Source organism: Macaca mulatta, chromosome 8 (genome assembly GCF_049350105.2).
Source record: "Macaca mulatta isolate MMU2019108-1 chromosome 8, T2T-MMU8v2.0, whole genome shotgun sequence".
NCBI lineage: Eukaryota > Metazoa > Chordata > Mammalia > Primates > Cercopithecidae > Macaca > Macaca mulatta.
The window spans coordinates 8054767-8081015 of record NC_133413.1 but is presented as its reverse complement, the minus strand read 5'-3'; the positions used below and the strand labels follow the sequence as shown (position 1 = coordinate 8081015).

The following is a 26249-nucleotide window of genomic DNA, read 5'->3' as shown; positions in this document are numbered from 1 at the left end:
GCTTGCCTTATTTTTTGAAGATGAGCCCTGCTATTCTCTGGTGGTCTAGACCCAGAGGCCAGACCTGGACTCCACTGGTGTAGAGAGTAATTTATTGCAGGATTCCGGGGCATCTCCACCCTCGTGAAGGAGGTTTTTGAGGTTCTGGAAGGCATAGTCTCCTGCCGCTGCTAGTGTGGAGAGGACAATGTCGTCATCAGGGTATCAGGGAAATAAGCTCAGTGGAATACTAGCTAAAGAGTTGGTCTGAATAAGATTAAGAAAGTTTTTTTATTCCCAACTGTATTGAGAGGAGTGACAATTAGAAATTATATCTGTTGAAAGTACACAACCTGATAATTCGATGTCTATCTACATTTGTACCCTTCTCTCACACATATGTAAAAATCAACTCTGAATGAATTGAAGACCTAAATATAAGTCTTGAAATCATAAAACTTACTAGAAGAAAGCATAGGGATAAAGCTTCCTAACATTGAACTGGGAGATTATTTCTTGGATATTACATTAAAGGCAGAGGTAACAAAAGCAAAAATAAACAAGTCGGAGTTCATTTAACTGTAAAACATCTGCATAGCAAAGGAAACAATAAACTGAGCAAAAACACAACCTAGCAAGAGAGAGAAAATATTTGTAAACCATACATGTAAAAAAGGTAAATATCTAAATATATAAAGAACTTAATAGGAAAAAATATTAATGAAAAATGTGACTAAACAACTAAAAGAAACCATTGTTATATAATTAAAGGAAACTGATGACAGTATCTTTTCAAAGACAGAATATAATAAAGGGAAGTTACAGAGAAACACATGAAATTCTGGAATTGAGGAGTAGAATAATTGAAATGTAAATGTTATTAACGGCTGCTCAATAGTATACTTAAACTGGCAGAACCAAGAATTAGGAAACGTGTACACTGATAGATAAAAGATTACACAGTCCAGAGAACGGAGAAAAAAGATGAAGAAATAAGAATACACTTAGTGAAATATGAGACACTATTAGGCCTGAAAACACACACTGGGTTTACACGGGAGCTCTTTCCATCTGTTAAGGCAGCAGTCCCCAACTTTTTTGGCACCAGGGACATCTATGACAAACCCGCAACTAACATCATACTTGATGGTTAAAAAATAAATAAATAAATAAATAAACAAATAAATAAATAAATAAATACTGTCCTACAGAGCTCAGAAACCAGCCAAGGATATCTGAAGTCACCACTTCTACTCAACATTGTGCTGGAGGTTCTAGGGCAATCAGGCAAGAAGAAAAAATTAAATGACATCCAGGTTAGAAAAGAAGTAAAATAATCTCTGTTCGCAAAAACATGATCTTTTATATGTAGAAAATCTAAAACAATTTATTAAAAAACTATTAGAAGTAATAAGGGAGTTTAGCATGGTTGAAAAATAGAAGACCAGTGCACAAAAATCAATTGTATTTTTTCTTTCATAATAAACTTTTCAAAAATGAAGCTAAAAACTCCTTTTACAAATAGCATCAAAAGGAAAAAAGCTAGTAGTAGAATTAACAAAAATGTTCAAAACTTATACTCCCCACACCACAAAAAGTTGAAACATTTTTAAGAATATCTCAACAACTGGAAAGAGATCTTATGCTCATGGGTTGTAAGGCTTAATGTGAGATGTCAGTGAGCTGGAAAGAGATCTTGTGCTCATGGATTGTAAGGCTTAATGTGAGACATCAGTGCTCCCCAAACTGATCTGCATATTCAGCTCAGTCTATTCCAGAATCCCTAATGACTTCTATCTAGAAACTGACTAGGTGATTCTAAAATTTGTATTGCATAGCAAGGATCCCAGAATAGCTAAATCATCTTGATAAAGAAGAAAAGCTTCCTGTTTTCAAAACATCCTACGAAGAAGCAGTAATCATGACGGGGTGTTCCTGCTGTAAATATAGATGTAGATCAGTGGAATAGAATTGAGAGTTCAGAAATAAAAATGTGTCTATGGTTATTAACTGATTTTCTGCAATGGTGCCCAGGCCGTTCAATGGAGTAAAGAAAATTCTTTTCAACAGATGGTGGGTAAACTAGATGGCCACATTCATCAGAATGATTGGACCCTACCTCACACTGCATTTAAAAACTAATTCAAAATGGGTTAGAAATACAATGTAAAATCTAAAAGCATAAAACTTTTATAAGGCAACGTAGCCGCAAGCCTTCATCACCTCTGTTTGGCAATGGATTCTCAGATAGAATATCAAAAGCATGAGCAACCAAAGGAAAACCAGGTAATTGGATATTATCAAAATTAAAATCTTTGGTGTTTCCAGTGACACTATCAAGAAAGTGAAAAGGCAACTCACAGAATGAGAGAAAATACAAATCACGTATCTCGTGGAAGACATGTATCCAGAATATACTCAGACCTCTTATGACTAAACACTTAAAACTAAATAAACAAATTTAAAAGCGGGCAGAGGATCTCTTTAAACATTTCTCTAGGGAAGATATGCAGATGGTCAATAAGCACATGAAAAAACTCTTGACATCATTATTGATTAGGGAAATTCAAATCAAAAGCACAGTGAAATACCATTTCTTATCCACCAGGGTTTTCTAGAATCAAAAAGGCATAGATAATAGACAAGAGCTCTCCAGGATGTGGAGAAATTTACTGCTGTTGGGGGTGTAAAATGGGGCAGTCTGTGGGGGAAACAGTTTTAGGGATTCCTTAAAAAGTTAAACATAGAATTACCCTGTGAACTAGGAATTCCGCTCCTAGGTATGTACCCAAAAGCTATGAAAGCATATGTCCACACAAACGCTCATGGGGAAGTGGAAGAAGCCAGACACAAAAGACCATGAATTACATGATTCTGTTTATACAAAATATCCAGAATAGGCAGATCTATGGGGACAGAAAACAGCTTAGTGGTTGCTCATAGATAGAGGGATGGGAATAGAGGAAGGGGGGAATGGACAGCCCTTGGGTTTTTATGAAGTGATGAACATTAATTTGACTGTGGTTATTGCTGCACATATCTGTGAATACACTAAACACCACTGAATTCTGCACTTTAAATATGTGAATTGTACGTCATGTGAATTTTATCTCAATAAAGTAGCTTTAAAAAACAAAATAACACAAAAAATGGTATAACCAATTTTTTTTAAGTTACCAAATGCATTTCCTTTTTCTGTATATGGTGCACTAGTGCTTTGGGGCCAAATATAAATTGAAATATGCGTGAAATGATGGAAATTATGTTATATTGCTACATTAGGTGTGGTTTATTATGTGACCTGGATTAGTGTAATCTGAGAGATATTGGTCCTTAAGTTTTTCCAAGCAAACCTTGTTTACTCAAATGTCGAAGCAATTATTACAACTTTTCTTCACTCTCAAATTTTTTTTAAGATCGTTTGTTCAAAAAGCTCTTTTGGAAAAACTAAAATGTTAAATATTTTATGCTATATGATACTATTATCATTTTTGTTTGTTTGTTCATTGAGAGATAGAGTTTGCACTGCTGCCAGGCTGCAGTGCCATGGCACGACCTCGGCTCACTGCAACCTCCACCTCCCTGCTTCAAGCAATTCTCCTGCCTCAGCCTCCCCAAGTAGCTGGGATTACCAGCATGCACCACCACGCCCTGCTACTTTTTGTATTTTTAGTAGAGACAGGGTTTCACCACATTGGCCAGGCTGGTCTTGAACTCCTAACCTCAGGTGATCTGCCACCCTCCTCGGCCTCCCAAAGTGCTGGGATTCCAAGTGTGAGCCACTGGGTCTGGCCTATCATTTATTTTTATCGTGTATGTTGTTGGAGTTCAATATAATCATCAATTATAAAATGCCTCTCCCATTTCACATTTCATAAGAGTGAAGAGGTTTCTTAAAAAGAGATTTTCTAGAATAGATGATGTGACATAATTTTGTCCTCTTTTGAGATTGGAAAAGTAAGGATTTTTAGAAGATTTCTAGGCAGGGCAGAGAACTCAGTTGTGCTTTAATTGGATTTCCGTGGTTGGGACTTTTTCTCGGCATCAAGGTGAAGGGGAGAACACTATAAAATTTATGTGGGCTTAGTATTTGGCATTTGCCCAGGGAGATGAGAGAGTAGGGGGAAAAGATGAGAGAGAGATGTGCTCTGATGACTGAGCACATCTCAAGGTGGAAACATACTGAAGCTACTGAGGAGAAAAAGGACAAACAGCCCTTGGCACAAACAGATTGCACTTCAGTGAAAATGCTCTGGCTTCGATGTGGGGTGGGGTGAACGAGAGAAGGGCGCTGAGCAGAGATAAGGTCCTCATGACAACCGGTCATCACAGCGGATGGTCGTTACTTCTCACGAGGCTGCAGGATCCTGATGGCTAATGAGGGGGAATCATACCCATCCTGTGTTTGCATTTGTTCACTGAAAGCTGGACCCAAGAGTAACGGGCTTTGCCGAATAGGGCTTGGTCGTTTGTACGTATGTGAGTATGGGGGCTGGGAGGAGAGGGGAGAGAGGAAAACAAACCATTTGAAGTTCCCTTATTGTCTCCAAAGTCCTTTGATGTCCTTGTTCCAGGTCTGCCATCTATTTGCTTGATGCCTCTGATGACTTCATGAGTCGTGATACGGATCATGAGAAGATTCCCTGCTTCCCGTCTGTCTGTATGTTTACCAACCACCATGTGATCTAACCTGTGATATCTCCTATTCCTTCTGGAGTAAGCTGGGGCCACTTCTTATTTCCCAAAGGTAGATCAGACAATTCCAGAATTCCCCTTTAAGTCAAGACCAGGAAATGAAGACCACTTATCCTTAGAAGAATCTTGTCCTCTTAGATAGATGAGGGAAGCTGAGTAAAAGCTCCCGGGCAGGATTGCCAGGTGATAGGGGAATTGTTGTCTTCCCCTTGAACAAGTGGGGAAAGTGGAGTGAACAGCTTTAATTCATAACGAACAAGCACAATTTGGGGTGAAGGGCTGGGCGCGGTGGCTCATACCTGTAATCGCAGCAGTTTTGGAGGCCAAGGTGGGTGGATCAGTTGAGGTCAGGAATTTGAGACCAGCCTGGCCAACACGGTGAAGCCCTGTCTCTATTAAACATACAAAAATTAGCCGAGAGTGCTGGCGTGCACCTGTAATCCCAGCTACTTGGGAGGCTGAGGTAGGAGAATCGCTTGAATCCAGCAGGTAGAGGTTGCAGTGAGCTGAGGTCGTGCTACTGCACTCCAGCCAGGGTGACAGAGCAAGACTCTTTCTCAAAAAAAAAATGGAGTGAAGAAAGCAGGTTTAATTGGAAACCTGGTTCTTGGTTAAAAGGCCACCTCACACTGGATAAATGATTGCCAACTTCAAGTAAATATAAAACAAATGCAAACACACACAAAATGCACATTTCTGGAAATGGCTGAAAAGTTTCAGAATTCTTTCACTCTGCACAGACCTCAGCAATGGGATTTAACAAAAGCATTTATGTTCACTGTATTCCCAGGCAAGGAGAACCTGCCCTTACAGAAAGATGGGCCGGCAGCGCTACAGTAGCACCTTAAGGACAGCAGGCAGCGCTCCTGCCCCTTATAAACTTACCCAGAGGGAAGTGCATAGGTACACTGCTGAGTAGAGATATCCAGCAAATTCTTTTTCTTTTTCGTTGTGGTTGTTGTTGAGTAGCTGGGATTACAGGCACACACCATCATGCTTGCTAATTTTTTTATTTTTAGTAGAGATGGGGTTTCACTATGTTGGCCAGGCTGGTCTCAAACTCCTGACCTCAGGTGATCCACCCACCTCGGCCTCCCAGTGTGCTGGGATTACAGGCATGAGCCACCACGCCGGGCCTGGAACCATTTCTTTGTTGGACACAGACCCGCTCTGTCCTCCCTGGGATCTGTATTGGGTTCCCCAGTCGTGCAGTGTCTCAGTGGGTTGCCTGGACCCTCTGCCTGTCTGAAGCTGCCTCTTCAGACAGGCAGAGCCTTGGTCTGGGGCTGAGACCTGCTTAGAATCTGCATGGGGTGAGCGTGGAGAACACCAGCTCCCTTCTCCTGGGGTCTGGGCATTTGTTGTTGGTGTTGGTGGTCACAGCAGTATCTGGGCCCATTGAATTATTTTAGTCAAGAATTGTAAATAACCCACCTGAAATTCTGTCTCTTTGCAAACAGTGGTCTCTCTGTCACTCCAGAACTTCTTAAGGCATTCTACCAGAGCCCACCTGGTAAGAGTAGCCTTGGCTCAAACAGACATATTCTTATTCCAAATATGTGTTGTGGAATCACAAACTGAAACTGCTATATTCCAAGTAAAATAAGGAGCTGGCACTCACGCTGGACGCCTCTCCAGGGTCTTGTGGTCAGGGATTGATAGGCCATTTGCAGGACATATTGGATAAGTGTTCAAGGGCCGGTTGGAATCTGGAGAAGGAAACAGAGGGGGACAGGAGGAAGAGTCACATTACACCTCAACAAGATGTCAGCCTGGCCCTACAGAGACACCGGGTTTAGGCAGCGACCATGTCTTCTTGGAAAGGAAGAAAAAGACAAGCTCAAAAGGACACAGGCCCCAAGAGTGAGATATTAAGATGAGCAACAGTTGGAGACAGCCTGGCAGAGGTGCCATGACCATCCCAGCACATACTCTGAGGACTTAAGAGGGTGTTGCTGTTGCTGTTCCTCCTGGAAGGTCCTGATAATGAGTCTATCAGAGTGTGGTGCCCCTGGGCTCTTTGTTTGACTCATTACAGCTTTCTTAACAACCCATTCCAACCTTCAAAATAAATTGGTTTTTTTTTTGAGACAGGGTCTCAGTCTGTTGCCCAGGCTGGAGTGTCTCACTCTGTTGCCCAGGCTGGATTGCAGTGGTGCAATCTCAGCTTGCTGCAGCCTCAACATTCCAGGCTCAAGCAATCCTCCCACCTCAGCCTCCCTGATAGCTTGGACCATGGGTGTGTGCCACCATGCCCAGCTAATTTTTAGTATGTTTTTGTATAGATGGGGTTTCACCATGTTGCCCAGTCTGGTCTCAAACTCTTGCAACCCATTCCAACCTTAATTAAAGTTGTTTCAATAGAATTGATATAACCCCTAAACTTAAAAGGCAGATGTGTGATCCAGGTTGGTTGAATAAAACTCCTACACTTTTGGAAACAGCATGATGGTTTTTCCTTAGAAGAATGATTTGTTGACTGCATAAACTTTAAGCTGGCACTGATTGTCTGCCCAGCACACCGGAGTTCTTTGAGCGTGGATCCAGTGAAAACGAGGCAGAGTGAAAAGACAGAGCAGCAGAAGGAGAGATCGGGGCATCATTTGACCTTTCATATACATCTGTGTCTGAAACCAAATTCTTCCTTGAAGTTCCTAGAATTTGGATCTTTATTTTATTTAATTGGCCGGGCACGGTGGCTCACGCCTGTAATCCCAGCACTGTGTGAGGCCAAGGTGGGTGGGTCACGAGGTCAGCAGATCAAGACTATCCTGGCCAACATGGAGAAACACCATCTCTACTAAAAATACAAATATTAGCTGGGCGTGGTGGCGGGCGCCTGTAATTCCAGCTACTCAAGAGGCTGAGGCAAGAGAATTCCTTGAACCTGGGAGGCAGAGTTTGCAGTGAGCCGAGATCCCGCTACTGCACTCCAGCCTGGGTGACAGAGTGGGACTCCACCTCAAAAACAAAACAAAACAAAACAAAAAATCCGAAAATCATGTTACCAAGTATTTATTTGGGATGAGGACAGAAAATTGAGGACAGCAAATTCTATACCTTCTACCAGGTATAGAAATAAAGATTCCTTTTAATGCTCAAAGCCTATTATGACCTCTTTTTCTCTAGTCTGCAAGCTTAGTAGCAGCAGATTGGGGAGCGTTCACCATGGATGAAGCAGGTCCCACCAAGATGTTCTCCAAAAAGGCAGTAGAGTACTCTGCAATGGGAGATCAAGCCCTTCGTTGAGCCTGGGGACCCAGAGAGAGCATCAGAAATTGAGTATGGGGTCAGCAGTGGGTGGTAAAGGGAATCTTGGAGAAGTCACATGTTGGCTGATGAGTGATGTTGGCTATATTGCACCCGATAGCAGAAACAATCTCAGTCAATAGGAATAAATACACAGAGGAGTGCTGGTCACATACATCTTGAGACTCATTCTCCTTGGCTTCACTTTTTTGCCCTCCTGCCCCATCACACACACACTTGAACACACTCTTAAGCGCCTCTCCAGGGTCTAAAACATCCTACATAGACAGGGTGAAATATTTTCTATATACTTAAGCTTATTTGTCTGGATCCCGAAGGAATGAAGTAGCATCTCCTTATATCTTAAACCTAGTGAATTTCACAGTCATATCTTGGAATCATGTTTTTGGAGAAACAAAAATCTCTAGATTTATTTGGATCTCTATTCCATTTAGATATGAGAACATCCAGGACCAGAGATGTTAAGTAAAGCCACCTGAGTGACATCTGCCACTGAGACCCAATTCCAGAGCCTGTCTCCCGTCCTTCCCTCTAGTCTGTAGCTCTGCATGCTGGCGTCTCTCACCTGGAACCCGAAGAGAGGAGCTGTCATCTCCTGATAAGTAAATGACCACATCTTGGTCGTTTGCTGGAGGCTGCTCCTGGGCTGGCATCTCATTAGTTCTTGCCTGGAGTGGCTCTGTCCAGGCCTGGAGCTCCACCAGGAGAATGGCAGAGAGGAGGGTGAGGGGAACGGCAGAGAGGAGCCTCGCTGGGGGTGGTCGCGGTTCCAGAGCAGTGGGGTCGCTGCCCCTCTGAGGAAGCAGTGAGTTCCTGATGTGTAGCAGGCCCATCAATTCTACCGTTGGAGGAAGTGGGCACTGGACTCATCCCAGCAGAGGAAGAAATTCGGGCCGTTTGGGGAACTGGGCCCTAGATGATGGTTTTAGGTTCTAGGGCATCGGTAGGTGCCTGAAGAGCTCAGTGGATGTGGATGTAGAGGCAAAATGAGAAGGGGTGTGTGTGCACGTGGGGAAGGTCTGGTGGTTTGGGAAACGTCCAGTGTCCTGCAGAAGTGAAACCTGGAGCAGCCTCCTGCACAGAGAACACACTCCAATCCATAGGCATTTCCTCAGTAACTCATGAGAGAGCTGTTATGGGGAGAGCTGGTTAGATTTGGATGTGGTGTTGTTACACACAGGTCTCCCAAGTCCACAGTTTTTGCATAGCTTGTAGGGCATCCTCATGGTGTGACCTAGACCCTATGGTTTCCTTGTACTAGAGGGTGTAGCTAATGGGGTCACATGAAGACAAATGGTGTTACCAGCAAAATACCACTCTATGAAGTCACCTGCAGGGTACTCAACAAGGCATGAGCTAAGAGAGCAGCAAAGCGGGGGTTCAGGTACTGGATGTAAGCCAGCACCATGTCCTGGGGGTGGTGAGGTCCCTACCCTGTAGCAGTAAGGAGAGGCTGGTTTAGTGGTGACCTCACCATCAAGGTGGGATTCCTTGGAGTCCCCTGGTTCTGGTGAGGCTGTGGTTTTTCTTGACAGCCCCTTGGGTTGGGGCACTGTGGTCTGAGGTTGTGACCATCCGTGACTCCTACCCAATAGATGTTTCTAGGAATTTCTACAAGTGTAGACTTCCAGTGTACACATGGTGGAAACTGTTCTCTCACACACATGCATTTGAATTTCCAGAGAATATTGAAGTGAGCCTGCACTAAGTTGGAACTGACTCTCCATAAGCCTTGACACCATCAGGCTGGAGTAAATATTTTGGGGAAGCTGTGGGTGGGGGTGTAGGTGTGGGTGTGAGAGGAGAGAGGCCTCTAGGAGCAGCAAGGATATTTGCACACAGCTGAGGCTATCTGGTGGCCCCAGAAGACATAGAGTGTGTGGACCTTGGGCAGGGCCCTGGAACATGGTTTTGACCTGGTAGGGAAGGGCAGTCATGGAACATAGCGTGTGTGTTATCATCTGGCAGGGCGGAGGCTGCATGGGGGTGAGCTCTGAGGACCCTCCCCCTCCCAGGTTCTCAGAGACCACTGCTCTGTCCCTCCCCTCAGCCCTTTGTCCACCATCCTGAAGGGAAGGTCCTGGTGCTGCCTGTGCCACACAGCGACTCCCAGGCCTGCAGATCCAGCTGGGATAGGCAGGAACTCCGAGTCCCTGCCCTTTGTCCCCCTTTCCCAGTCACCTCACAAGCTTTCTATGTGTCTGCCGTTAGTGTCTGCAGCAATTTTCCAAAAACCTGTGAGGGAATAACTCCCTTGTGCTGTTTAAAATGTGTCCCTAAATCATTGACTCTCCTCACACAGAAAAGGAGGCTTACTTGTCTCCTGTTCAATCAAGACTGGGTAACATCTTGACCAACTGAATGCACATGACTTAGTGCCATGCTCTTTTTCTGGGATCGGGCCTGATGAACTAGTATCTTTCACTTCCTCTCTATTGGATGGTGCTACAACCTGAATGTTTTTGTCCTTCTGAAAATCATACGTTAGAATCTTAAATCATTAGTTGATAGTGTAAGAGGAGGAGCTTTTGGGAGGTAAGAAGGTCAGGAGGGCACAGGCTGTATAAGTAGCACTAACGCCCTTACAGAAGATGCCCCGAGAGCTCCCTCTCTGGTGAGAGGGTTCACTATGTGAGAATACAGTGAGAAGATACCATCTATGAATCAGAAAGGCAGTTCTCATGACACCAAATCTCCTGGCACGTTGATTTGGACGTATCAGTCCGTGAGAAACACATTTCTGTTTTTATAAGCAGCTTGGTTTATGGCATTATTTTGCTAGCAGCCCAGACACACTAAGAGCGCTGGTGACTTTGGAGCCCAGGCATCGCGCTTGGAGGAAGCCTGAGCATTGCACAGGGAGAGGAACTGAGCCCACCTACAAGGACTGGCCAGAGAATGCAAAACAACCTGCTTCCTGGGGGAAAAAAAACCCCTCTGATTTGCAATGTTTTTAAATTTCTGTTCTTAAAATTCTCCCAGCTATGGATGATTTAACAATTATTTCACAAAAAATCCTCTCCCGTGAGCCAGCATGATCCGACTCCAGCACGTCACACAGTCTCTTCCCTCAGTCTTTCCGGAGCTCCCAGTTAAGCCAGCACCACCTACCCCTGTGGAGGAGTGTCTCAGCCCTGAGGTCTTCAGATCCCAGCAGAACCTCTTCTCTGATGCCCCTGGAGGGAGCCAGGCCCCATTTGCAAATGTGTGAGTGAGGACCTGATCATGCTGTTTCACTCCTCTAAATTTTGTGGTGGCTTTTTACAAAGCAGCAGGTGAACAGGGAGAGAAGTTTTCCTTGTCACGGAGAGAAGTTGGACTTGAGCACTTTTTGCATGTCAACTTTAGTTCTTCTCTAAAATATTGATGGATCTTCTCACTTCATTTTCAAAGTGTGACACAGAGCCCATCACGGTGGGTTAATGGGATTGTCGACTTTTTCTAGTGACCAACGGATCCCCTGTCAACTGTTCTTAGTTTAAATTCTTCCTTGGGGAGCAGGGGCAGTATGGCACCCAGGTGTGGTGCCAACATCCGCTCTCAGTGACAGATTCAGAGTCAGCCATGGGACTTGGGCGTTGGCTGGAACAATGGGAAGGAAGTAGGGATTTTTTCCAGGAGATCAGCTACAAAGGTCACAGAGAGATGACCATGATTCACATGGCTGTCACCTGCGGAGAGAGCCCAAAGTAAGACCAAGAGAAATAAATGTGAAGACAACAATGTGACTCATACTTTGAGTCCTGAAATCAAGTATTTCCTGAAGTCAGAATTCCCCCTCAATTCCAAGATATAGGAGTCAAAATGTTAACTCAGCTTGTCATGGTTTGACGTTTGAATTCAAGACCCCTCTAAGATGTTTGAAAAACATCAAAAATACCAAACTCAGGGAATCTGAGAGGCAAACACGGTGCAGTGCACAAGGACAGGAGATGAGAGCAGATGATAGCAGATGACAGGTGTCCCAGGGGCAGCTTGGGCCTCAGGCTCCTTGGCGATTCCCATGCACAGCCCCGCGGGAGAAGAGCCTTGTTGATGTTGATCAGCAGGGAAGGAGGGACGGCTACGAGAGAGGCTGGAAGGACAGCGGGTGAGTCATGGATGGGGAGCTTCGTAGTTGATGTTCAGAGCTGGAGGAATTCCAGGTGGCAGCAGGAGTCAGTGGGTGGCCATGAGTGGAGGGCTGAGGCAAAGCGGAAGGGGGATCACTCTCACTGTCATCCAGGAGGACAAAGCACTGAGAGGTTGGGAGGGTGATCTGCCAGGAAATATTAGAATGAACTCTTTCCCTTAGTTTTTATTTTTTTGAGTTATTTGGCTTTTAGTGGCAAAGGAAGAAATACAGAACTTCAGGAAAGGAAACGAGAACTTTTCTCATCTCTTACCTTCTGGTTTTGTTTGTAAGCAGAGTTCAGAACAAACAGAGATACAGAAAAAACAACTCTATACCTTTCTTGTAAAAGAAAAATTTCAGCAAGACTTTCAAGAAATGTCACGGAAATGTTTATTGAAGACTGTTGCAATAGAAGTTGAAACATTGTAATAGGAAGAGCCCTTGGACTCAACTTACCTCAAACCAAAGGCAGGAGATTTTAAGCCTTGTGGGGAGCTAGCAGGATAGTTCTGGAGGTCGTTAGGAGGGAAGTTGGCTAGTGTGATTGGGCCATCAGTGTTTGCTCATTTGTGCTTGTTGGAGTAAGGCTCCCATCCTCCCACAGAGACAGGGCTGCTGCCCTCTTGGGTAATTACATTTATAGGGATGAGGCATCTGACTTATTCGTTATTCATTGTTGCACCACACGAGTGGTTCAAGGTAGAAAATCCCTTGCATGTCATCAGTGAACGTAGAATGTTCATGCATCTCAGTGAACAGTTCTGGGTGTTACTTGAGGCCGAGCAAGTGGCCCTGGTTGTTTGGAGACCCTCACACCTCTCCCTGGTTTCTCTGTCCCTAGAGTTTGCAGCAGTCATTGCCCACCCTAGACTGCAGTAGCAGAAGCCACATGTGGTGCTCCCAGTGTGCCTTTATCCAACAGAGGAGCAGGGAGGCTCCATCCTCATGTGACCCTTTCCCTTGGATTGATGGATGCTTCTCAGCACATTAGCCTCAATTCTACTCCATGCTTCTCTCTGGCAACATCCATTCCTCTAAATTCAGTGGAGGTGGACCTGACCCTGCATATTTCTTGCCCTGATATTATTCTCTCCACTGAACATTGTACTCTACCCCTTCTTTTAATCTACTCACGTTTTAAATACCTCTGTGTTTCACCATGAAGTCTTTTCCTGCCCTCAAAACCAAAATAGTCTATTTCTTTCTTCTAAACTCCTATTGCTTCATGAAGCCACATTTTCCCAAGGATATTTTTCTGTATTTCAGCCTTCAATGTTTTTAATTGGCTTCCCCACCTGGGAAGTGGAAGTTGCTTTGAGCCAAGATCGTGCCACTGCACTCCAGCCTGGGCGACAGAGGAAGACTCCATCTCAAACAAAACAAAACAAAACAAAACAAAACACCCAAAAAATAAAAAGCAGAACACATCAAAAAGAAAGGGCAGAGACCAAACAACCAGTCAGTTTTGGCTGTGAGTAAAGCAGTTAAATAGAGGAGCATCACCGTGACTTTTAGGCAACCAGGTGAGACCTGGAAAATCCTTCCCTTTCACCTACACGCCAACCTGACCTAAGTTCACAGACTTTGTAGAGTGACCTTATCTTCCCAAAAGATGTACTTGTATTTGGCATCTGAGGTCTCTCCACTACCCGTTCTGGTTCCTGCTGCCAGACAGCCTCGCCTCTTGGGTGGTGCATGAGAATGCTCTCCCTCCTCTATCTTGCTCTCTTGCTGGCCCTCCAGTTCCAGGACCAGGTGTGACAGCAAGAGTGGAAGAGAGTCCTGCTCAGAAGGATTGCTGAGGCAGAGAACCAGCCCCGACCACCTATCTCCCAGTAAAGTGGAGAGCTCTCACTAAGGACCATCAGATGAGGAAAGGCAGCACCAGCCTGCACTAGCTTGGTAGGTTCTTTAGTATTGGAAGGACTTTTGTGCACAGAGAAAAATCTCATCACTATTTACACTAAGTTTAAACCAGTTCTTGAGTATTAAATACTGACACAAAGGTGATTATTTAAATTCCCTTCATCTACATTGATGTCATACATTTAGTATGCCTGGTTGTTTTTAAACACATCTAACACCTTAAAGAATAGATAAACATATTCCTGAACGATGATCCCAAGCTTATTTGTTCATTATACCAAAAGTGATATAGAAGGGCCCATATCATGGATTTGATATCTTTTCTTATTTGTTTTGATTTTACTCCTTCCTATGATTTTCTTGATCTTCCGAGACCCCAGATTACTAAATGAGGTTGCAAGTCTAGGGTCAAATAGCTGATCCTTGATCAGGAAACAGTGCTTTGTATGTGTCTAAGATGAATTAAGATGGATCAAAGTTAGGCTACTTGTTATTTATTATCTGGTTGAGATTTTTGTTGTTTTTGTAATAGAAAGGTTTTTTTTTTTTTTGGTCATGTCATGGCACTGTTCAATCCCTGTCTTTTATATAAATTTTAATTCCAGAAACTTACCTTCCCCCAAATACGTTCTTAACTTTTTGCACAACTGTAAGTGTATGGTCAATTGTCTTATCATTATGATATATTGACTTGGTTCATTGGCATAATCAAAAGCATATTAACATATATTTTCTCACTAACATTTTATTAAAATGAGTATAGTTTATTATAAATAACAGAATTCATATGCTTGAAGGGATGGAGAGTTGAGACCAACTCCTTCACTAAACATTGGTCTAATTAACCTTTTGGGGACCAGTAAGAGACCATTTGTCTCGTTGGTTATTGGGCCTCATCCTCTATGGTCATTTGCTTCTGAGCTCTTCTTCTATCTGGTTATTAATTGAATCACTGATGCTTGTCAGTTTTTCCTGTTTTGGGCACAGTTTTAATTTTTCCTTCTTAAACTTTATTTTATTCTATCGTAATACAGTTATATATCACCAAAATAGAGTGAAATAAAGCTTAATGTAAAATATATATATTTAACACATCTGCTTAAAGTTTCAAAAATTATGTATAGCAATGCTTTCCCACTTTTTAAAATTAAAGGACAAGTAAACATAGCCCATTAGATCTATCTTTCCTTTGAGCCAACAACCACTTTTTGCCTCTCATTGTAAACTTCTATGGTTTGAGAATCATTAGGAATGCATTGAACTTTTAAGTTTCAAACTATTCCAATTAACACCTATATCCTGTTAGGCATGGTGGCTAAAGCATGTAATCCTAGCACTATGGGAGGCTGAGGAGGGCAGATCACTTAATCTCAAGAGTACAAGACCAATCTGGGCAACATGGTGAAACCCTGTCTCTCCAAAAAGTACAAAACATTAGCAGGGTGTGGTGGCACATGCCTGTAGTCCCAGCTACTCAAGAGGCTGAGGTGGGAGGATCATTCGAGCACAGGAGGTAAAAGCTGCAGTGAGTTGTGATTGCACCACTGTACTCCACCTTGGGTGGCTAAGTGAGATACTGTCTCAAACAACAACAACAACAACAACAACAACAAACCCAATTATATTCATTTTCGCTATTTCGTTATTGCTCTATGATGCTCAAATTGTGCATCATTGCAATGCAAAGACTAGTTAGCTGAATGTAGATCAGAATTCTCTATACAAAGGAAACATACAAAGCACCATATAAAAAAGCAAAAGGGGGGAAAAAGGAAAAAGAAAAGAAAATTAAAAAGGTTAAACACACTAAGTTTAATGCTTGAACTTTATTTTGGAGAGAAAAATTTAGAAAGATACAAGGTACACAGAGTGAAGTGTTTTTCTTTTTTCAGGACCTTGGATTGAATCTTGCACTGTTTTGGTTTTTATTTAGGAAGCTCAGCGACAGCAGAGTTTGTAGGTGCGGCGCTCGACTTTGCACTTCCCTGCATCGAACTCAGGGGTAAAACAACGCTTGTTTCGGCAATAGCAGGTGCGTCTCGCCTGAGAACCTGTGGAAAGAAGAGAGGGTCCGGCACAGGGAGGGAGGTGAGGAAAAGGATAGGCAGAGCCAGACTAACTGAGATAGTCTAAACAACAGACACTGTATGAGTCATGTTAGGATGGAGAAAATTCATGTCTTTGTCATAAATGACAAGAAATTGTACTAGCTATGTGTTAGTTATGCAAGATCATAGCTCTTTCCCCATCTCAGTCTATCCAGGACATGTTTATTAACTGCTCCCTGGTAAAACAATATACTTCTCAACCTCAGGGTTACCTACTCTTCATTCTGCTTAATCCATACCCCTACTCTTGACCTCCATGTATGATCTCCATGTCCTAACCAGGCTCCCTAATGCACCTGCATCCGTTTCTGAGATGCTGCATTGTGCATGCTCATGTCATGGACTCAAATACTTTGGTGCTCAAGGGTCTTTGAAGACCTTCCAAATTCAAATTCTTCATTCTCTCTCTCTTTTTTTTTTTCCTAACATTTTACTTATGTACTTATTTTAATTGACAAATAATAATTGTTATATGTATGAGACACAATATGATGTTTGGATCTAAGTACGTATTGTAGAAAGATTTAATCAAGCCCTTTAGCCTACATTGAAACACACCCATAGGTTCCTCTCTAGGTTCTAAAAGCTTTACCAATGGACAAAGTAAAATATTCTCTCTAAAATTAAGTCTACCCATTCAGACTTAAAAATACGTGGTCAGTATAGCTCTTTCTATCTTAAAAGTAGCAAATTTCACAGAAATATCTTGAAACTAAAAGTCTTAGAAGAAAGAAAATCTTTTAGATGTGTTCGGTTCTCACTGATTAATTTAGAAATGAGAAAATAAAGGTCCAGGAAGATTAAGTAAAGTCACTCAAGGGAGGTAGACTTTTCCACACTTGATACCAGAGCCTGTCTCCAATCGTTTTGTTCTAGATTTTGCAGATCTGCAAGATTGATGTCTCCTACCTGAGTCTCTAAGAGTAGAGAGTCCATTTTCTTCAAAGGAAACAGCAAAGTCCTGGTCATCTTCCCCAGGCTGCTCCTGGGTTGCAACCTCATCAGCTCTTTCCTGGAGTGACTCAGCCTGGGCCTGCAGGGTGAACAGGAGAATGGCAGCAAGGACGGCGAGGGTCCTCATGGCTGGGGTCACCTGGAGGAGGGAGAGCAGGTGTGGATGAGTGGAGAGTGAGGAGTGAGCCTGGATTTATAGCTCTGCAGGGAGAAGGCCTGAGACAGAAGCTGCAGTGAGAGGAGGTGGGCGTGTGATTGGGAGGGGAAGGGCTGCCTTCACCCTCAAGATTCCTTTGATGCTCCTCTTTCTCCCGGCTTTCATCACAGAGTGAGTCTGTATGCTTAGTGCCTCTTCTTGATCCAAACGGTTAATGACGATAAGGGCATTACTATCCTGTCCTGTTTCCCATCTGCTTGAGTATTTACTTTTATATATTCAGACAAGAAAAGCAACAGTGCTTTCATTCAATAAATGTGGGGATCAAATGCCTCTTGTTTTCTGAAGATGGTCCCTGGTACTCTCTGGATGACTCTCTGTGGTCAGATCTGGGTCCCAGTGGAGTAGAGAGTTAATCCATTGCAGGATTCAGGGATACTATTAGCCTCATGTAGGAGGCTTTTGAGATCTTGAGGTGAGTAGTCTGCTGCTGGGTCCATTGTGCACAGGACAATGACCTTATCAGCTGTAGGAGAAATGAGTTCAGTAGAATCGTAGGCCAAGTTTATCAGATTAAAATCAAAATTCAGATTTAGTTCAAGAAGTTGGTGTGATCTGAATGCATCATATACAATGTGTAGCAGGTACTTCTCTCCACTTTGAGGAATATCAAAGTAATTTAGGTGCCTACAACCCCTTTCTGAGATCTTTTATTTTATTTTTATTTTTTAGTTTTAGAAAATTTTAAATCATACACAAGGAACATCATTCAAATGATAGAAGAAGTAACAAGTTCTCATTTCTATCCCCAGGCCTTCAATTCTGACCCAGGAATCCATCACTATTAACAGTTATTCATAGTATTCTGTACTTTGCTTTTATCACGTGTATCATGGGCACTTTGTATATCTAAACACATGGAATGCTGTTATAATTTTTAAGAGCCTTATACTATCCCAGGGTTTGTATATGCCATCGCTTATTTTTTTCTATTGATAAAATATGATAAAATTATTACAATTTGGTTATTCTTAAACTTTTGCAGTAATAAGTAAAGTTACAGTGATTATCTTGTATATATGTCCTCTTACCCATATGGATAAACTTATAGAAATAGAATTGCTGTGTCAAAGAATGCATCTTAAGCAAGTATGGTGGCACATGCGTGTAGTTCTAGCTATTTGAGAGGCTGAGGTGGGAGGATCATCGGAGTTCAATACCAGCCTGACAACATAGTGAGACCCCTTTCTCTTAAAAACAAAAAGAGACTCTATCTTACCCATTTTAAAGATTTTACTATGTATTTCTATAATATTACCATATTTGATACACATCCTTTGGTGCTCATTAGGCCCTTGGAGAACCTCTACATTGAATTCCTCATTTAATTTTTTTTCAAATTTGTTTATTTTTAATTGAAAAATAATTTTTGTGTATATTTGCAGGGTATGATGTGATGTTTGGATTGATAATCACATGGCAGAAACACTTCGGCTAATTAAGATAGCCAACACCTCACCAACTTAATTTTTTAAGGAGAATTACAAATCGAGTCCTTTAGCAGTTTGGAAGATACAATACATTACTATTAACTGTAGTCGCCTTGCAGTGCCATAGATCACTAAGACTCTCCAGCATAACTGAAACTTTGTACTCTTGGCTCAACATCTTCTCTTTTCCTATCCCTCCCTCTCACCCACCTCCAGCTTCTGATAACCACCTTTGTACTCTAGTTCCATAACATCGACATTTTAACATTCCATGTACAAGTGATACCATACAGTATTTGTCTTTCTGTGCCTAGTTTATTTCATTTGGCACATTGTCCTCTGGTTCCAACCATGTTGTCATGAATGAAGAATTTCCTTCTTTGAGACAGAGTCTCGCTCTGTCACCCAGGCTGGAGTGCAGTGGCAGGATCCCGGCTCATTGCAACTTCTGCCTCCCGGGTTCATGCCATTCTCCTGCTTCAACCTCCTGAGTAGCTGGGACTACAGGCACCCGCCACCACGCCCGGCTAATATTTTGTATCTTTAGTAGAGACGAGGTTTCACCATGTTAGCCAGGATGGTCTTGATCTCCTGACCTCGTGATCCACCCGCCATGGCCTCCCAAAGTGCTGGGATTACAGGCATGAGCCACCACGTGTGGCCAATTTCCTTCTTTTTCTAAGTCTGTATGGTATACTATCTTGCATATACACTATATTTTCTTTATTCATTCATCCATTGATGTACATTAGGCTGATTCCATATGTTACTTATTTTGAATAATGCTGAAATGGACATGGGAGTGTAGATTCTTCTTGATATGGTGATTTCTTTCTTTCTTTTTTTTTTTTGTTTTTGTTTTTTTTGAGACGGAGTCTTGCTCTGACCCCCAGGCTGGAGTGCGGTGGTACAAGCTGGCTCACTACAAGCTCCGCCTCCGGAGTTCACCCATTCTCCTGTCTCAGCCTCCTGAGTAACTGGGACTACAGGTCCACGCCACCACGCCTGGCTAATTTGTTTGTATTTTTAGTAGAGATGGGGTTTCACCATGTTAGCCAGGATGATCGCGATCTCCTGAACTTGTGATCCACCTGCCTCAGCCTCCCAAAGTGCTGGGATTATAGGTGTGAGCCACCGCACCCGGCCAATATAGTGATTTCAATTTCTTTGGAGAAATACCCAGAAGCGGGATTGCTGGGTCATATGGTAATTCTATGTTTAGTGCTTTGAGGAACCCCCATACTCTTCTCCAAAATGGCTATACTAGTTTACATTTCTACCAATGGCACACAAGGGTCCCCTTTTTTTTATATCCTCACCAACATATATTATTTGTCTATTTGTTAAAAGCCATTCTAACAGATGATTACCTCTTTGTGATTTTAATTTGCATTTTCCTGAAAATTAGTGATGTTGAGTATGTTTTCCATATATCTGCGGGCCAGGTTTATTGCCCATGTTTAAATTGAGATGTTTGTCTTCTTATTATTGAGTACTTTGAATTCCTTATATATTTGGGATATTAGCCCCTCATCAGATGTATGGTTTACAGATACTTTCTCCTAGTCCATGGGTCATCTCTTCACTTTGTTTCCTTTCTGTGCAGAAGTTTTTTAGTTGATGTGACCTCCTTTGTCTATTTTTGCTTTTGTTGTCTTTGCTTTTGGAGTCCTATTGTAGAAATAATTGCCCAGAGAAATGTCATAAGATTTCCCCCCATGTTTTTTTCTAGTAGATTTACAATTTCGGGTCTTTTATGCAAGTCTTTGATCCATTTTGAGGTGATTTTTGGGTATAGTGGGGGATAAGTGTCCAATTTCATTCTTCTGCTTGTGGATATCTAGTTTTCCTTACACCTTCTATTGAAGAGACTGTCCTTTCCCCATGGTGTGTTCTTGGCATCTTTGTTGAAGATCAAATAATCATAAATACTTGGGTTTAGTTTTGGGCTTTCTCCTCCTTTCCTTTGGTTATTGTGTCTGCTTTTATGCCAGACCATGCTGTTTTGCTTACAATAACTTTATGATACATTTTAAAATCAGAGAGCATGATACCTCTATCTTTGTTATTTTTGCTCAAGATTGCTTTGGCTATTCGGTGTCATTTCTGATTTCATACCAATTTTAGTGTTTTTTTAATTTCTGTGAAAAATTGCATTGGAATTTTGATGAGGATCTACAGATCACTTTGGGTAGTACAGACATTTTAATAATATTAATTCTTCCAATCCATGAACTCAAGATATCTTTCCATTTATTTGTGTCTTCTTCAGTTTTATTCATCAATACTTATAGTTTTTGCTGTACAGATCTTTCACTTTTTTGGTTAAATTTACTTCTAAGAATTTTATTTTTGTGTGTTATTACAAGTGAGATTGTGTGGGCTTCTAAACCTTTGTGCCAGTCCAAACTCCTGTCTTTATTCTTAGTGACTCCTACAAAATTAGAGAGTGTCAAGTCATGCTATTGCCTTGAGAGAGTGAGAGAGAAGCCAGACCCTTAGAGTACAGTGGAGAGGTTGGGGTGTTTGACATGTGTTTCCGTTTTTTCTTTCTTTGCAGAGAAACTAACAGAGTGTATCTCCCACTTATTCTGCCTCATGAAAATGAGAGGATCTGAATCAGATCTGTAATATCTATAATATTTATTTGAATTCGTGAATTAACAGGGAGACTGGGAGGGACTAATTTCCTGCTCACCCAATTAATTTTAGGGTAAGAGAAGGATGAAGAGAGACTGAAGATACCAATTTCCCCAATTAATAAGGACTCTGGGTGATCAAACACATGACAGAATTCGTGGAGAAAGGTTAGAACCGGAATAAAAATGTTCCAAATTGTTTCTTTAGTCATTTCTAGAGATTCAGAGAGACAATGCCAGAGAGACGTAGGCTAGGAAGCAATCATGAAATGCTATCTGCAAACTCAGCAATGTCCAGTGAGAAACAGAGCAGCAGTACAAATACAGATGGTTTAAAACCTGGTGCTAAATGGCCACCAGGGTAAAACAAGGGCCATGAAAGCTGGAATCACTGATGCAGGAAATTAGTCCCTCCCAGTCTCCCTGTTAATTCACGAATTCAAATACATAGTATAGATATTACAGATATGATTCAGATCCTCTCATTTTCATAAGGTAGAATAAGTGGGAGATACACTCTATTAGTTTCTCTGCAAAGAAAGAAAAAACGGAAACACAGGCGGGCGGATCACGAGGTCAGGAGGTCGAGACCATCCTGGCTAACACGGTGAAACCCCGTCTCTACTAGAAATACAAAAAATTAGCCGGGCGTGGTGGTGGGTGCCTGTAGTCCCAGCTACCAGGGAGGTTGAGGCAGGAGAATGGCGTGAACCCGGGAGGCAGAGGTTACAATGAGCCGGGATCCTGCCACTGCACTCCAGCCTGGGTGACAGAGCGAGACTCCGAAGGAAATTCTTCATTCATGACAACGTGGTTGGAACCAGAGGACAATGTGCTAAATGAAATAAACTAGGCACAGAAAGAGAAATACTATATGATATCACTTGTACATGGAATGTTAAAATGTCGATGTTATGGAACTAGAGTACAAAGGTGGTTATCAGAAGCTGGAGGTGGGTGAGAGGGAGGGATAGGAAAAGAGAAGATGTTGAGCCAAGAGTACAAAGTTTCAGTTATGCTGGAGAGTCTTAGTGTTCTATGGCACTGCAAGGCGACTACAGTTAATAGTAATGTATTGTATCTTCCAAACTGCTAAAGGACTCGATTTGTAATTCTCCTTAAAAAATTAAGTTGGTGAGGTGTTGGCTATCTTAATTAGCCGAAGTGTTTCTGCCATATGATTATCAATCCAAACATCACATCATACCCTGCAAATATACACAAAAATCATTTTTCAATTAAAAATAAACAAATTTGAAAAAAAATTAAATGAGGAATTCAAATGTAGAGGTTCTCCAAGGGCCTACTGAGCACCAAAGGATGTGTATCAAATATGGTAATATTATAGAAATACATAGTAATATCTTAAGAATGGGTAAGATAGAGTCTCTTTTTGTTTTTAAGAGAAAGGGGTCTCACTATGTTGTCAGGCTGGTATTGAACTCCTGGTCTCCGATGATCCTCCCACCTCAGCCTCTCAAATAGCTAGAACTACAGGCAAGTGCCACTATACTGGCTTAAGATGCATTCTTTGACACAGCAATTTTATTTCTATAAGTTTATCCATATGGGTAAGAGGACATATATACAAGATAATCACTGTAACTTTACTTATTACTGCAAAAGTTTAAGAATAACCAAATTGTAATAATTTTATCATATTTTATCAATAGAAAAATATAAGCGATGGCATATACAAACCCTGGGATAGTATAAGGCTCTTAAAAATTATAACAGCATTCCATGTGTTTAGATATACAAAGTGCCCATGATACACGTGATAAAAGCAAAGTACAGAATACTATGAATAACTGTTAATAGTGATGGATTCCTGGGTCAGAATTGAAGGCCTGGGGATAGAAATGAGAACTCGTTACTTCTTCTACCTTTTGAATGTTGTTCCTTGTGTATGATTTAAAATTTTCTAAAACTAAAAAATAAAAATAAAATAAAAGATCTCAGAAAGGGGTTGTAGGCACCTAAATTACTTTGATATTCCTCAAAGTGGAGAGAAGTACCTGCTACACATTGTATATGATGCATTCAGATCACACCAACTTCTTGAACTAAATCTGAATTTTGATTTTAATCTGATAAACTTGGCCTACTAGTCTACTGAACTCATTTCCCCCATAGCTGATAAGGTCATTGTCCTGTCCACACTGGACCCAGCAGCAGACTACTCACCTCAAGATCTCAAAAGCCTCCTACATGAGGCTAATAATATCCCTGAATCCTGCAATGGATTAACTCTCGACTCCACTGGGACCCAGATCTGACCCCAGAGAGTCATCCAGAGAGTACCAGGGACCATCTTCGGAAAACAAGAGGCATTTGATCCCCACATTTATTGAATGAAAGCACTGTTGTTTTTCTTCTCTGAATATATAAAAGTAAATACTCAAGCAGATGGGAAACAGGACAGGATAGTAATGCCCTTATCATCATTAACAGTTTGGATCAAGAAGAGGCACTAAGCATACAGACTCACTCTGTGATGAAAGCCGGGAGAAAGAGGAGCATCAAAGGGATCTTGAGGGTGAAGGCAGCCCTTCCCCTCCCAATCACATACCCACCTCCTCTCACTGCGGCTTCTGTCTCAGGCCTTCTCCCTGCAGAGCTATAAATCCAGGCTCACTCCTCACTCTCCACTCATCCACAGCTGCTCTCCCTCCTCCAGGTGACCCCAGCCATGAGGACCCTCGCCATCCTTGCTGCCATTCTCCTTTTCGCCCTGCTGGCTCAGGCTGAGTCACTCCAGGAAACAGCTGATGACGCTGCAACCCAGGAGCAGCCTGGGGAAGATGACCAGGACCTTGCTGTTTCCTTTGAAGAAAGTGGACTCTCTACTCTTAGAGCTTTAGGTAGGAGACATCAATCTTGCAGATCTGCAAAATCTAGAACAAAACGATTGGAGACAGGCTGTGGCGTCAAGTGTGGAAAAGTCTACCTCCCTTGAGTGACTTTACTTAATCTTCCTGGACCTTTATTTTCTCATTTCTAAATTAATCAGTGAGAACCGAACACATCTAAAAGATTTTTTTTCTTCTAAGACTTTTTGTTTCAAGATATTTCTGTGAAATTTGTTACTTTTAGGATAGAAAGAGCTATACTGACCAGGTATTTGTAAGTCTGAATGGGTAGACTTAGTTATAGAGAGAATATTTTACTTTGTCCATTGGTAAAGCTTTTAGAACCTAGAGAGGAATCTATGGGTGTGTTTCAATGTAGGCTAAAGGGCTTGATTAAATCTTTCTATAATATGTACTTAGATCCAAACATCATATTGTGTCTCATACATATACACAATTATTATTTGTCAATTAAAATAAGTACATAAGTAAAATGTTAAAAAAAAAAAAAAAAGAGAGAGAGAGAGAGAGGGAATGAAGAATTTGAATTTGGAAGGTCTTCAAAGACTCCTTGAGCACCAAAGTACTTGAGTCCATGACATGAGCATGCACAATGCAGCATCTCAGAAACGGATGCAGGTGCATTAGGGAGCCTTGTTAGGACATGCAGATCATACATGGAGGTCAAGAGTAGGGGTATGGATTAAGCAGAATGAAGAGTAGGTAACCCTGAGGTTGAGAGGTATATTGTTTTACCAGGGAGAAGGTAATAAACATGTTCTGGATAGACTCAGATGGGAGAAAAAACTGTGATCTTGCATAACTAACACATAGCTAGTACGATTTCTTGTCATTTACGACAAAGACATGAATTTTCTCTCTCCTAACATGACTGATACAGTGTCTCTTGTTTAGACTATCTCAGTTAGTCTGGCTCTGCATATCCTTTTCCCCACCTCCCTCCCTGTGCCTGACCCTCTCTTCTTTCCACAGGTTCTCAGGCGAGACGCACCTGCTATTGCCGAACCGGCCGTTGTTATACCCCTGAGTTCCACTCCGGGAAGTGCGTATTCAATGGCCGCACCCACAAACTCTGCTGTCGCTGAGCTTCCTAGATAGAAACCAAAACAGTGCAAGATTCAATCAAAGGTCCTGAAAAAAGAAAAACATTTCACTCTGTGTACCTTGTATCTTTCTAAGATTTTCTCTCCAAAATAAAGTTCAAGCATTAAACTTAGTGTGTTTGACTTTTTAAATTTTCTTTTCTTTTTCCTTTTTTTTTCCCCCTTTTGCTTTTTTATATGGTGCTTTGTATGGTTCCTTTGTATAGAGAATTCTGATCTACATTAAGTTAACTGATCTTTGCATTCCAGTGATGCACAATTTGAGCGTCATAGAGCAATAACAAAATAGCGAAAATGAATATAATTGGGTTTGTTGTTGTTGTTGTTGTTGTTGTTTGAGACAGTGTCTCACTTAGCCACCCAAGCTGGAGTACAGTGTTGCAATCTCTGCTCACTGCAGCCTTAATCTCCTGTGCTCGAATGATCCTCCCACCTCAGCCTCTTGAGTAGCTGGGACTATAGGCATGTGCCACCACACCCTGCTAATGTTTTGTACTTTTTGGAGAGACAGGGTTTCACCATGTTGCCCAGATTGGTCTTGAACTCCTGAGCTTAAGTGATCTGCCCTCCTCAGCCTCCCAAAGTGCTAGGATTTCATGCCTGAGCCACCATGCCTGACAGGATATAAGTGTTAATTGGAATAGTTTGAAACTTAAAAGTTCAGTGCATTCCTAATGATACTCAAACAATAGAAGTTTACAATGAGAGGCAAAAAGTGGTTGTTGGCTCAAAGGAAAGATAGATCTGATGGGCTATGTTCACTTGTCCTTTAATTTTAAAAAGTGGGAAAGCATTGCTATACATAATTTTTGAAATTTTAAGCAGATGTGTTACATACATATGCTATACGTTAAGCTTTATTTCACTCTGTTTTGGTGATATATAACTGTGTCAACAAGATAGAATAAAATAAAATTTAAGAAGGAAAAAGATAAAACTGTGCCCAAAACAGGAAAGACTGACAAGCATCAGTGATTCAATTAATAACCAGATAGAAGAAG

At 41.8% G+C, this 26249-nt stretch overlaps 2 protein-coding genes across 2 annotated transcripts in view; one reads left to right on the top strand and one right to left on the bottom strand.

Moving 5' to 3' along the window:
- Nucleotides 1-25357, top strand: part of DEFA4 (defensin, alpha 4, corticostatin) — a gene marked incomplete in the record, with an annotated part of 92895 nt that extends 67538 nt beyond the window's left edge. The window contains 2 exon segments of the mRNA NM_001032923.4: nucleotides 24067-24136; nucleotides 25118-25357. Coding sequence (NP_001028095.3) covers nucleotides 24067-24136; nucleotides 25118-25230 — 183 coding nt within the window.
- LOC574310 (alpha-defensin 3 precursor) lies at nucleotides 15732-17152 on the bottom strand. Its single transcript, NM_001032922.2, has 2 exons — nucleotides 16942-17152; nucleotides 15732-15975 (listed from the first exon to the last, which is right to left on the bottom strand). Exons 1-2 carry the CDS (start codon nucleotides 17111-17113, stop codon nucleotides 15863-15865), a joined length of 285 nt encoding a protein of 94 aa, NP_001028094.2. The 5' UTR covers nucleotides 17114-17152; the 3' UTR covers nucleotides 15732-15862.
- Nucleotides 25358-26249: the final 892 nt, after the last annotated feature.